We start from the raw sequence: 14,308 nt of genomic DNA on the forward strand, positions 1-14,308 counted from the left end.
TAGTGTACATTGTTATTCTCATTGTTATTCTTTCACTTATTATGACTTTTTTTACTCACTTCACAATGGTCTAGATGGTACTCAAGTGAAATAGCTATTATTTCCAAAATCTTTGGCTTAAACTGGGTATGAAAATAGAAGGACAAGCAATCAGATGCTGCATAGGAGGTCTGTTCTGCTTCACAATAGTATACTTGTAGTATACTTTCTGCACTTGGGATGTAGCCCCTCCATACTTGTTACGGTTATTCTTTTCTTTTTTCTTATGTATTTACGCTTACCCTATGCTGCGGTTCCGATCGAACATTCTCACAGTACTATTTTTAGCCTACGCAACGTGTATTTAAGTAGAGCCTCAGCTGGCCTAAACCCCAGCTTCGGCTAAGGTTTAATCTACCTAATATCGAACTCCATTCTTCGTGACTGTCTGTTCCATCGACTTTCATCGTCTTTGACTTGTTAGAGTATCATCTACTGAAGTGCGAGTAGCGATCCTAGCACGATCTAAGTCGATAGAGTTAGTGGCTAACATTTAGCCGAAGCTCGTCCTACGTTGCTCAGCATCGTGCTGCCCAACCTATACGTTCTCAACATTCAGCCGATACACTTCTTCGTCGCAATAGTCCTTTGGGTAATACCCTTCGACCTATTGCTTCAGATCCTGGTACTCACCTGGATTATCGAATTCCTTCTGCAAGACCCCATCCTCGCAGCTTTAATAACTGTACTCCTCACTTTCGTCCTTGTCGGGCTCGGAATCTCTGCGATACTGTTAGCAGGTCTGCTAGCGGCATTGTACGGATTACACCCACGTCTTGTCTAAAGGCCAACATGAATCCCTTTATCCTTACCCTCCAGCTCGCTTCGTTGTTAACAACTTTGTTAATAATAATAACGAGCACCGCCGAAAATTGTGAGATCTTGTTAATGAACGGCTCCAACTACGAGTCCGACCTTAGCCTGATCATCGCAATCCTTATTGTCCTCACCATACTTGCTGTTTACCAGCTTGCATGGTCAATCGTCAACCTACACCAAGGATAGATCCACGAATGGATGCCCTGGTCCGACTCCATTCCTGCCATCTTCGCAACTTTTACTCTCTTTTTCTTGTCCATCTTCTTGTACTACACAATCCGCTGTTGCCGGCGACAAAGAAGGGTCCGACCACAGCTCCCCTTCCATTACGTGCCCAGTGCTCCAGCTTACCCTCCGCCGGTGATCGACATCCCTGTGGCATCCCAACAAACCCTGCCAGAACCATCTCAGCTAGAATCCCTGTATGGAGAGTCCCTCTACGGATCGTCGCGACCCAGCTCGCGATCCTCAGAGTCGAGCACAGACTCCTACAGGAGCATTACCGACGAGTCAACTGACTCTGTCGACATCACCGATACCCGGGGCGTACTCCTCGACCGAGGAGACTCGCCCTTACCAGGCCTCTTCGACCAGTCTCCAGTCGAAGGCGAGTCAAGCAGCGATGGAGGCAGAGGACAAGGCACCAGGAATCTGGTCACGGGCGAAGAAGGCTCTGACACCGAGTACGAAGGGGACGAGCTCACCGAGTTCGAAAGAACCCGCCTCGACGACCTCCTCAATGACCTCTACCCGAATACGGAGGAAGATGCAACCTATACCGGAGACAACTGGAGCGGAAGGTCTTCCACGAAGTGGGTTGCCGCAAACTGGGGAGATCCAGACCTTGGAGCAGAAAGAAGGAGGTTTATTCAGAGGCAAGAGGACAACTACGACAGCGATTCCGGAGAGCTTGGCCTCGGAGCCTCCGTGGCTACCACCAGTTCAGCTGACTCACAGTCTGTTTCAAGGTCCTGGCCAACCGATCGGGGGGAGCCCATTGCCTGGCACCCTCGAACAAGTTGGGTCTATGCCGACAACAGGGAAGAGACTGTTGTGGCCGGAGACATGCCCGAGAGGAGAGGGGAGCCCCACCTTATCCCTGAAAGGACTGAGACCCATCCGATCGCACCCGCCGTCCCCACGCACGAGCTGACGGATGGGGAGCTTTGGGGCGAGTTCCCAGACTACGACACCGAGGAACTTGGAACAGTTACCGTTTCCGAGCGACTCGCCGGAGTCTCCAATTGGGAGCCGTCCATCGCGTTGAGAGCCTTCGCCGACCCCATCCCGGCCTCCCAGCATCCTTGGCCCCTCCTCTATCACACGTACGTCGAGTCCCTCGGACTCTCTCGAGATGCCCGGCTCGCCCCAGAAGTTGAGGCCAGAATGGAGCGAGGCCGAGCGCATGACGCACGCATCAGACATGCTGAAGAAGACGCCCTCCAAGGACCAAACGGCTGGTGGGACTTACCCCTTGAGCCCGACGCCACCGACGCCGAGGTTGAAAACCGAATCCGCGCAGCTGCCGTTCAATATTCCGGTGCCGTCCGAAGAGTCGGTACCGATCTGGAGGCCAGAAGGAGAGCCTGGAACGCCTACCAGGATGAGATCAGTAACGAGGACTCAGACATCGGAAGGTGGAGGCGAAACAAGGAGATCGATAGAATCGCCAGAGAGAGGAAGGAGGCCCAGGATGCCGAGTCGGCCGCCCAACAGCGCCCTCGAGGGCGAGGTGATGATGGCAGTCCGGACCCTCCTGGTCCACCCTCATCATCCCCGCCCGACAATCTTTAATATACTGCCATGGCATGGACTCTACAAAATCATGATGGAGGACATGGAAAAGGACTCCCAATGGCTCCTGACGGAGGTGGGGGAAGATTATCGAGAGGCGAGAAGATCGGGCGATGTATACCTCATGAAAAACATCTTGGAGGTAGAAACGTGGCACCGCGCCGCCTTGGTTTGGAACATCGCGAATCCTGAACACCCGCAACCGGGATGCGCAGCATATCGGCGACCGCAACCAATGCCTAACCCACTCGAAACCGAGGAGTTTTGGGCAGGCACAGGGCCTGATGACGACGACATGGATGACCCTGGTGCGGGACCCTCGGACAAGGGGAAACAACCCGCATTCCCGCCTCAGCCGCCGTCTCAACCGCCACGACAACCCGCGTACCCTGGCGGATATCCTCCGCCGGGCGACAATTACCACCTTAGGTCGCTCCCGAGGCCGCTGAATCCGCCCGTACCACCTTCCATTCCATCACCCCCAGATCCCATTCCGCCGTGGATGCTAGCGGCGGGTAAGGACGGCAATCCCTGGAACGACGTGAAACCCAAGCTGATCACGCAGCCGGAATACTTTATGGGGGAGGCCACGGACATTAATCGATTTCTTCATCATTGCGAGATGTATTTTCAGGTGTTCCCGCTCCACTTCACCATGAACAGCCAAGGGCAGAACCCTTACCGCATCACGTTCGCGCAAGGGTACTTACGGGACAAGGCGAAAGAATGGTGGGGAGACCAGTACTATCGATACCGGGATGAACAGGGTCATTGGAGGTTCCCCACATGGGCCGAATTCTCCCATGACCTGACAACGGAATTCTGAGAAGTCGCGGAACTCGTGATATGGAAGGCCGAATGGAAGAAGGTCCGACAATCGGACTTCAAGTCTGCAGTCGAATTCTTCGCAAAATTCGAACGGTTGGCCCACAAGTGCGGAGAGTTCCATGATGAGAAGCAGATGTTCGAAGCAGTGGAAGCGGCCATTAGGCAGACGGTGCGAAAGACGGTTATGCATGGGGACAACGAGCGCCCCACAACCTACGCACAATGGAAGGCACGAGTCCTGAGGATCGACGCCAACTATCGATACGATGTGGCCCAGGGCCTCGCCAGTAAGGCCTCCCCGAACCAAGGTGGTTCGGGTCGAGGCAACCAATCAAAGGGATCGGGTTCAAGTGGCGATAAGAAGGACGCCACGGGAACTACCTATGGGGGAGCCGGGCAGCCGATGGAGATCGACAAGTTACGGTCTGACAAGCGGTGCTTCAAGTGTGGGAACACCGGGTGGAGTCCGAAACATAAATGCCCCAATGATAAGTCAAAGTGGCTTCCCATCAAACTCCCACCCTGCAAAAAGCCCAATGTCGCCCGCCTCTGCCAACTCCTTGCTGAAGCCGAGAAAGAAGATCTAGGAAAGGACACGAAGATCGAGGAGGTCAAGGATGACAAGGAGAAGTCGTCAAAAGACGAGCCGGCGTCGAAGTAAGCGATTCGACAGCATCGGCAAAGGACTTGGTTTCACCTGGTATGCCCCCCTGTAATATTAGTCAGACTTATACTACATATGTAGGTACTCCGTTTGAGCAATACATCAATTTTTTCGCCGCATTACCAGTAGAAGGAACTAAGGATGAAGAATCGCAAATCGCCAATGGCGTAGGAGGGGATTTCCGCCACTCCGCGCAGCCTGCGCTCAGTACTGAACCCCTAGGGGCCGTCCGAGCTCAGGAACCCCTGGCCCACTGCACAGGGAAAGCCCCTCGAGGGCAGAACCCCCTCAGTCGAGTCCCGACTGCACCCCAGACGTGGGGAGGTCACCCCGGAAAGGGAGAAAGGTCGACAACCCAGCCCCCTGGGCCTGCGTCCTCACCTGTGAGGCCGTCTGTTCCAGAAGGAAGCGTCAGAAAAGCAGCTGAGGCTGTGAGCTCGGATGACCACCCTCACCCAGTAGCCCTTACATCAGCAAACAGTGAGGACTGTTCGAGGGAGCCAATATGTGTGCCCCCGCGAAGGGTTACCCGAAGTACCGCTGGGTCCAGGAAGAGCCGTAAGAAAGGATCCACCATGGAGGTTACAATGCCGCGCACAAATGCCCGTGGCCAGGGCCGAACAAAGGGCAGCGAGCCCTCCTCCACCACCTCGACTACCAAGGGCGCCCAAATGCCGCCTCGGGACCTTTCTCATCCCGGTGACCAAATGCCACTTCGAGGGAAGACCCCTCCGGTCTCATTGGAAGAAGTGGAAGATGAAGAAGCCTATCTCCGGTCCGACATTCCAGTCCACACGCCACGAAGAGAGTCGTCACCGGCTCCATCCCTCTCCGCCACCCCTAACAATAAGAAGAACATCGCGGAAATGTACTACGAACCGCATGGCGTCTTATGGACTCGTCGAGCCCTACACATCGCACCAGGAGACGCGGCGGCCAGAGCCGTCCTCAATGGGTGGATTCACCCCCGACGGTTGGGAGAGGTTACCGACGAGTTATGCCGCCAATTGGAGGAGCAGACGGAGACGGCCGTCCAAGCTAGGGAGAAATGGCAGTGGATGGAGGATTTACGAAAGCCTCCCATGTATATACGAGGACGGAAGGGACGAAATGTCTCAATAAAAGTGCAGGTGGAAACCCTAGACACCCGGGAAGTTCATGCGGTCAGTGCCTTGGTAGACAGCAGGGCCACTGGTAGCTCCATTGACCGAGGCTGGGCTCGAGCACGCGGCCTCAACCTAAAGAAGGCTGCTCGGCCTGTACCAGTCTACAATGCCGACGGCACTCAAAACAAAGGAGGAGACATCACGGAATATGCCGAAGTAAGGTTACGTATCGGAGACCATGTGGAGTGGATCGAACTAGCCGTAGTCGATCTAGGCTCCACCCCGCTTTTTCTGGGGCATGATTGGCTACAGCGCCATAACCCCTTAATCGACTGGAACACCGGGGCGGTTACCCTTGCCCACTGTACCTGTCGCAAGATCCCGTTTTCCCTACCGGATACCGACCCTTCAGCACGATGGGAGGAGTATGAGGAAGGGGATACCATCTTAGTGATCGACTTTGAAGAAGCCTTCCACATATGAGCCATGGGGACTAAAGCCAATGAGCTGGCGGCCCAGGCTCACGCCAAAAAGACTTCCAAATCCTTTGAAGAGATTGTGCCCGAAGAGTACCGTGAATTCAAGGATATTTTCGACAAGGAGAGTTTCAATGAATTACCCCCACAAAAGCCCTGGGATCATGCCATTGAATTAATCCCAAACGCCAATGCCAACTTAGACTGCAAGGTCTACCCCCTTAATCCGGCAGAGCAGGAGGAACTAGATAAATTCCTCGACGAGAACTTATCTACTGGACGGATTCAACCTTCGAAATCTCCTATGGCATCCCCTTTCTTCTTCGTAAAGAAGAAGGATGGGAAGCTCCGTCCAGTGCAGGACTATCGCAAGCTGAACGAGATGACTATCAAGAACCGTTATCCGTTACCGCTTATCGGAGAACTGATGGACCGGCTGAAAAACGCCAAGTACTTCACCAAGCTGGACGTACGATGGGGGTACAACAACGTGAGGATAAAACAGGGGGACGAATGGAAGGCAGCGTTTCGAACCAACTGCGGCCTCTATGAACCCCTAGTGATGTTTTTCGGACTCACCAATTCTCCCGCCACCTTCCAATGGATGATGAATGATATCTTCAAAGACCTCATAGTGGCAGGGGAGGTCTCGGTGTATTTGGACGATATACTTATTGCCTCCAAGACCAAGGCAGAGCACAAACGAATTGTACGGAAGGTACTACAGATCTTACGCGATAACCAGCTATTCCTCAAAGCGGAGAAGTGCGAATTTGAAGTAGAAGAGACAGAGTATCTGGGAGTGATCATTAGCAAAGGCAAGATTCACATGGACCCCGTTAAGATTGCGGGTCTCCTGGATTGGCCGGTACCCCGGAGGAAACAAGAGCTACAGTCCTTCCTTGGGTTCTGCAACTTCTATCGACGATTCATCTGGGATTATAGCAAGCATGTCAAGCCGCTCACTTCACTCACAGGGAAGCAGGAATGGAGATGGGGAAAGGCTCAACAGGAGGCGTTCAATAAGCTCAAACAGCTATTCCGCAAAGATGTGGTGCTAGCCATCCCGCTAGATAAGGGGCGGTTTCGAGTGGAAGCAGACTCTAGCGAAGGAGTGGTGGGGGCCGTACTTTCCCAGTGGCAAGACGAGAAGTGGCGACCGGTAGCCTTTCTCTCCAAGGCACTTTCCACTACGGAACGTAACTACGAGATTTACGACAAATAACTCTTGGCCATCATGATCACTCTCAAAGACTGGCGCCAGTACCTCATGGGAGCAAGGGAAGATTTCGAGATTTGGACGGACCACTCCAATCTCCAATATTTCCGTAAGCCCCAGAAGCTCAACCGACAACAAGCGCGGTGGGTAACGGAGCTAGCGGAATATCAATTCACTCTGCATCACAAGCCCGGAGCCCAGAATCATAAGGCGGACCTCTTATCAAGGAGGGTGGACCATGATCAAGGCAAGGAGGACAATCGGGATGTCGTAGTACTCAAAGCGGAGCACTTCAGGGCTCTAATTATGCCCACCGCCGAGGAACTACACGAACAAATCAAGGTGGCGACCCACGACCCTAGTCATTGGGACAGAGGGATCTCGGATTCCCTAAATCACGAAAAAGGGGTTTCTCGTGATCAGGATCTGCTATGGTATGACGGACAAATCTATGTACCTGTAGATCGCGACCTTCGAGGAAGGATCATAGCCCTCAAACACGACCACGTTACCGCTGGCCACCCGGGCATCGAAAAGACCAAGGAGTTGGTACTTCGTGACTACTGGTGGCCGAGAATGAGGCGAGATGTGGAGGCGTATGTAAAAGGATGTGAAGTCTGCCAATGAACCAAGGTGGATCGTCGTCCGAAGAAGGCTCCTTTACATCCCAATGACATTCCACTTCGTCCTTGGACTCATATTTCGGTGGACATGATCACCAAATTACCAAGTTCAAAGGGTTTTGACTCTATTCTGGTTATCGTTGATCGATTCTCCAAAACCATTATCCCCATCACCTGCACTGAAGAGCTCACCTCCCTCGGCTTCGCCAAAATCCTGAGGGACTACGTCTACGTACCCTATGGGGTAATGCCGGAGAAGGTCATCTCGGACCGCGGCTCAGTTTTCATCTCAAAGTTCATGAAGGAGTTCTATACCCTCATTCACGTCGAGGGAAATCCCTCCACTGCGTATCATCCACAGACGGACGGACAAACAGAAAGGGTAAACCAAGAAATCGAGAAATACCTGAGGATGTTTGTCAATGATCGACAGAATGATTGGAGTGAATGGCTACCCTTAGCGGCCTTCACCCACAATAATCGTCAACACTCGTCCACTGGGTACTCCCCATATAAGGTGGTGTTTGGAAGGGACGGACAGGTCATCACTACATCCCGAAAGCCGACGATAGTCCCGGCAGCGACAAAACTGGTAACAGAGATCGAAAAGGCACAGAGGGAAGCAAAGGCATCCTTAGAGAAGGCGGCCGAGTCGATGAAGAAAGCTTATGATAAGCACAAAGGCCAAGCGGTGGAATATCAGCCGGGGGACAAGGTGTGGTTAGACACGACTAACCTAAACCTCCCTCGCCCTACCAAGAAACTCGGAGATCGTTGTGTTGGACCCTTCACTATCGTTGCAAAGAAGGGGGCCTCGGCTTACGAGCTAACACTCCCAGTTAAATGGAGGATTCACAACCGCTTCAATGAATCGCTCCTAACGCCTTATGTAGCTCCCACTTTCCCAAATCAACCCCGTCCGGAACGACCGCCGCCAGAGCTAATCAATGATGAAGAAGAATACGAGATAGAGGAGATCGTGGAACAGCGAGATAAAGTTATAGGTCACGGCCGAACCTGTCGCACCATAACTGAATATCTAGTAAAATGAAAAGGGTACCCGAGAGAGGAGAATTCCTGGGTAAAACGATCAGACATGGCGAATGCCGAGGAACTAGTGACTGAATATGAAGCCCATCTTCAAAGGATCCATTGGGAGGTCGACAAGCATGGAAAAACGGTTGGGAGAGACAATAAGATACCCCTAGGTGCTGGGATGATCTACCACGACCCAGATACCCCGTGTATCACGGATATCGAAACTGTCTACTCCTCCGAATGTACCAACCCAAAACACTCAGACTCACAGTCGTATATGGAGATTCAAGAAGTCACTGCAGAAGAAGCAGATGGGATACCCATCGTGGAAACGACCTCAGACGATGAGGATTCCAAACTCGACCTCGAAAGCTTACAACGAGTCACTGAAGATTGGGATAAAAATGAAGATGATGACAACGATGATCATGATGACTACTCCTCATTTTACTCCGAATCCAAAAACTCATCTTCAGGCGACGAGGACGATGAATGGGATTCTGGCGGTTCGTCCGGAACAAACGAGGCCTAAGGAATATCTACGGTGTAGAAGGGGATTTCCACCGCTCATTTACGAGCATTGAACCCTTAGGGATCGCGGATCCCGACAGACAGTTGAGGACTAACCGGCGCAGGGTGGCTCAGGTTCTCTAACGGATGCCTGAGTCCAGGGGGAGAGCAGGTCAGGAGCTGAACACAACAAGTGTCTTTTCTAGGCGTAGCGGAGGCCCAATCGATCCTGTTTTAAAGCAGAAGGGAGACCCTCAACTCGCTCATGTGGAAGGAAGGAGAAACCAAGGTTCAGTGTCTCATCGGGACGAATGAGCCTTAGGGAGGGGGTAATGTTATGGTTATTCTTTTCTTTTTTCTTACGTATTTATGCTTACCCTATGCTGCGGTTCCGATTGGACATTCTCACAGTACTATTTTTAGCCTACGCAATGTGTATTTAAGTAGAGTCTCAGCTGGCCTAAACCCCAGCTTCGGCTAAGGTTTAATCTACCTAATATCGAACTCCGTTCTTCGTGACTGTCTGTTCCATCGACTTTCATCGTCTTTGACTTGTTAGAGTATCATCTACCGAAGTGCGAGTAGCGATCCTAGCACGATCTAAGTCGATAGAGTTAGTGGCTAACAATACTTGAGCAACAGGGAGCTATGAAAGCTGAATTTATGAGGGTGCCCAGTATATTACCTAGACTGTTTGGCAAGTAATATCACAAAGCCCTGAATACTCTGAGATGTTGTTTGCTCGGAGCTCACAATGTATTTTATCCTTGAGTTGACTCTCTACAATGATGAAATCTATGCCATTTCAGACATAAATCATGGCACAGGAGACATTCATAACTGGAATTAGAAGCATTGAGAATGGCTTGATATTGAGGAGGAAATCTGAGTGCCAAGAAAGTGACTTGATGGTATGAAACAGGAAAGAATTCTCTCTAGAAAATTGTTAATACACACATAGTGAGGAAGGGAAGGACAATGTGCACAAAATGTGCATGTAAATATAAGTAGAACAGATAAATGAGAAGCCTAAGATGAAAGAAAGGTCCATGTTCACTGCTAACATTGAATGCCAGTCTGTTCAACTGTGTCCTGATCTCAGCCCACTTCTCAGGTAATATCTAGACTGGTAGGAACCCACATATTGTTGGATAAGGGGGTGAATTACCAAGTGACAGGAAACCCTTGAAGGCAAATGCACAAGGGTTCCTGCTCTACATACAAGCTTTTATACTACTTTTAAAAGAAACTACTAGAAATTTCATGCAAAGAAAAGAAATATAGCTGAGTAATACTTACCAATCCTGACGGTGAGTCTGGTGAGTGTGGGCACTTGCAATGATCTGCACTAAAAATAGCACACATATATCTTCTTGTTCATAGAAAGTAACATGTGTATGGACAAATATCACTTGTGTCTACCATCTATTACATTAATACAGTCTGTCATGAATTTACCCCTATTTTTTGTCTTATCTTATCTTATCAACTCATCATTCAACTCTCATCATCACTCCTCATATCTTATCTGCATCATTCATGACCCACTGTGCTGCACCACATACATGTGTGCACCAAATTTTTGCTTTCACCTTGTTCAAGGAACAAGCCAATGATACCCTCCCCATACCAACTACACCATACATGCATCTGCTCAGCCCATGGAGCATGGAACCAGGATCTGATAGGGAAAGAGAATTGGCATAATGGACTGCTGTCTGCTGTTGGAAACCTGCAAACCCACCTTCAATATCACTAAAGCAGGCAGTCCTGTATGAACCCCCTAAGGAAAAACTGTTGGGAATGCAAATAGGGGGCTACTACGGAACAGGTTGCTACCAGGCGGGACCCCTATGTTCAGATGGAAAATGGTTTAGCCAGATAGGGGTGGGGCAGATAACTCCTGTTTACAGTGAATGAGCCAGGCTGATTAGCAGCATGCTGGGAATTATCCATATCTGGACTTGTTTGTATGCAAGCAGATTGGATTCTATACATGTTTGCAGTGAGTTTTAGCTATATCAGGGTTTTATTAAGGGCTATCAGTGCAGATAGGTATAGGGGCAGGGAACTGGTTTGGCTCTATAGATATAAAAGCACAATTATTGTAATTAGTCAAAGAGAATCTCATCTAGACCAAAGCACACTAAAGGAATAAATTCCCTCATCCAAAGCTTGAAGCTCAGCATACTTTAGCAGCCTTGGGCCTAGTATTGCTAGCAGATAGCGCAGAAGCTCATTGCCATTGTCTAAACCTGCTCTCAAGCTCACATCCTTGAATGAACGTTGAGTCTCTCTCTTTCATTCTATCTGCTCCCAGAAGCGGATTTGTACCATTCTGAAGCAAGTGGTTTTCTTACCTCCCAAGTATACTTGCAGTATACAAAAGATCTTGCAACAGCAGACTGTAATTCTCCCTACAGAGAGTTTGCTAGCCTTACACTGCTCGGTCTCACTGCTCTACCCACATCACTGGGGCTTCACCTCGCATCACCATCAGATCTGTCTGATGGCCTATAGATCTGATCATACTTCTATGGGCCCTCCCCTCTTTGCACAGTCATGCTTCTTAAGGTTGACTAGTGACACATTCAGTGGGGTACAGAGGCAAAGTCATACACTTACAGAAGACAGAGCCATACAGATGCTGCTCTTCTTATTCACATGAGTGCTTCTGGCATACCAATGTTGTTAGTCTAGCCCACTATGATATACTAGGACAGTAGTTATAAAAGTGTACTTAAGTGAGCCTTGCTGTGGCCTTAAGCCCCAGCTTCAGCTAAAGTTATACACTTCTAACTTTTACTTGAACTCCAAGTTCTGTGACTAAGAAGTCTCGTCACTTAATGCAGTGGTTGTAATGCTACTCTTACTCTGAATCACTGAATGCAAGTGACAGATAAGGGTTCAATGTTACATGCCTAGTTAGTGCATTACACAGTCAACACAGAATCATTTTAATATCCTCTTTCAAAATACCAAGTTGACATAACTCCTCTCAATGGTGCCCTAGAGCATAATTGTTCATACTAATCACTGACAATTTCTGAAACTTCCCATCCTGCACCTGCCTTCCAATGACCCAAATATCAATGGAACTCAAGTCATCACAGAGGGAGGAGCCTCCATATAGAAGAGTGTATGAGTCATAAGGTATTGGGTATTCATGGTTGGCAGAGATTTCAACAGTATACAGTATCCCAGTATGATCTCTGATAACCAACTGTCCACACCGAGGCTGCTCTTTGTTTGTAGTGTCAGCCAATCCCTGCACATCAGCAGATTCAATACATTCTCTCATGTACCAGTCAATATCTGTCTCCTCCATCCAATCAATCTGACAAAGTGAGTTAAAATTAACCAGGGGTGCCAAGTGCATTATCTGCATCCATGATGGTCACCAAAATTTGCTTCTGCTCCCAGGCTCAGGGTAGCAGAACAACAGCTGTCTCAAAGAAAGATCATCCATGGCATTCACAAGCTCCACCCATGCAGACTCTTCTGACTGCTCTGCATCATATATTGGGATATATGATGATCTGAGACAGTATACCAAGCCTGCAACTCTGTCAATAGGATATGTTGACACCCATTTCTGCATCTGCAACAGGAGGTTACCCACTGAACTGGATGAGTGTATATCCCTTAATAATTTCAGTTTTTCATAGAATGTAGTTTGAACTTTGTCATTGCCAGTGTCACCACCAATGACAATCCTGCCACCACTCTCCTGAAGTGTCCAAGCTCAATTGAACCAATGGTGATCACTGTCAAAGTATCCAGGTGTTAAACTCAGTGGCTGACCCAGTCCACTGAGATAGTACATCACACATGCTTCATCATACACATACCCGATCGTGGGCATGTCGAGTTTCCACTCCTCCATGCAGAGTTTCTCCCTGCAGTGATCCTCCTCAAGGTGATCCTGCCTAGGATGATACTTCTGCCTCAAACACAGAACATCCAACCACACATACACCACTCCTTTGTTCAACATCTCAATGTGGATCAGATTAAGGTCAGCATCCTTCGGCATAGGCACGGGCCACTCATATCCATTGATAGGGGTCCACACATCCTTGCGATCCTTCTCATCCATCCATGTGTGTGATATTCCCCACGGTGCATAATTAAAGACCCAGTATGGCACCACCCGATTAGCAAACAGATCCCACATGCGCCAAGGGTGTACTTGCCTTGTGCTGATCCTGCTATCACAGAGCACCTCTTGTCACATCTCTCTGTCCTCCTTGTCCTTCACTTTGCGCTTGCATAATCCGTCTTCGATGGTGGTGGGATCATGACACTTGTTGGGGTGAAAATGAGCGTAAGCGGTCCCAAAATCATAATTATTTTCGATGCAGGATTCAAGAAATGATTTTAGGATGGGGGAACAGTCTAGAGTGTATGACGTGCTGAGTGTCACGTTGAAATTCTCCAATACTCCAGTGATCTTGAGGTCGGCACAGGGAGTGTTGGCTAAATCAGATGGTATGACCATTCTACCAGTATAAGACCGCTGCTGCAGCACTGGAATGGATGATTCTTGTTGGCCCGTCTCAGTGGAGGCAGAAAGTGTGATGTCAGAAGATCCTTCATACATGATCAAAGGCATCTGTAATGCATTAATCCTTGCTTCCGTAGAATAATGTTATGTACTTACATGGCAAACATGTCGATGTAAGAACTCGTCCAAATTGTACGTTCCAGTTTCCAAGGTCAACATTGTGCTTGTGTACCAAGTGGTAGTGCTGTTGTGCAGTAAGAAGCAAGGAAACAACCTCGATTAGGGCTCAGAGGCCCAAACTGTTGAAACGCGACATTTCCATCAGCTGCATTGCTGACAAATACACACCGAAAGATAGCATGTACATATAAAGCAGCAGGATGCATCCATGTGTCGTTATCCATTCAGGGGTCCTATTGTCTTAGAAAGGTGCACCTGAAGACGTGCGATTTATCAGCACAACAGTGGTTTGACACTGACTCTCGTGATTTTTTTTTAGTCGCCGCAGAAAAGTACGAAAACTTGGAGGATATTCCGAGGAAGGATGTGGTACCGGGAATGATTTTTTATAAAGCTTACTCGTATGGGAAACAGTAGTCATTGACTACCAAAACAACTCGATACTGGTCTATTTTTCTCTATTCAACGCCCATAGTAACATTACAGCATAGAATGTTTATGGAAT

At 49.3% G+C, this 14,308-nt stretch overlaps 1 protein-coding gene across 1 annotated transcript; it reads right to left on the reverse strand.

Annotated features, from left to right (window-relative positions):
* Positions 1-12,513: 12,513 nt before the first annotated feature.
* EV420DRAFT_1676285 (uncharacterized protein) lies at positions 12,514-13,697 on the reverse strand (the record flags this gene model as incomplete). The annotated part of the gene is made up of 3 exons (XM_060479155.1): positions 13,352-13,697; positions 12,885-13,324; positions 12,514-12,860 (listed from the first exon to the last, which is right to left on the reverse strand). Exons 1-3 carry the CDS (start codon positions 13,615-13,617, stop codon positions 12,514-12,516), a joined length of 1,053 nt encoding a protein of 350 aa, XP_060322067.1. The 5' UTR covers positions 13,618-13,697.
* Between the last annotated feature and the right edge of the window lie 611 nt (positions 13,698-14,308).

Source organism: Desarmillaria tabescens, assembly GCF_030435595.1.
Source record: "Desarmillaria tabescens strain CCBAS 213 chromosome Unknown EV420scaffold_142, whole genome shotgun sequence".
Classification (NCBI taxonomy): domain Eukaryota; kingdom Fungi; phylum Basidiomycota; class Agaricomycetes; order Agaricales; family Physalacriaceae; genus Desarmillaria; species Desarmillaria tabescens.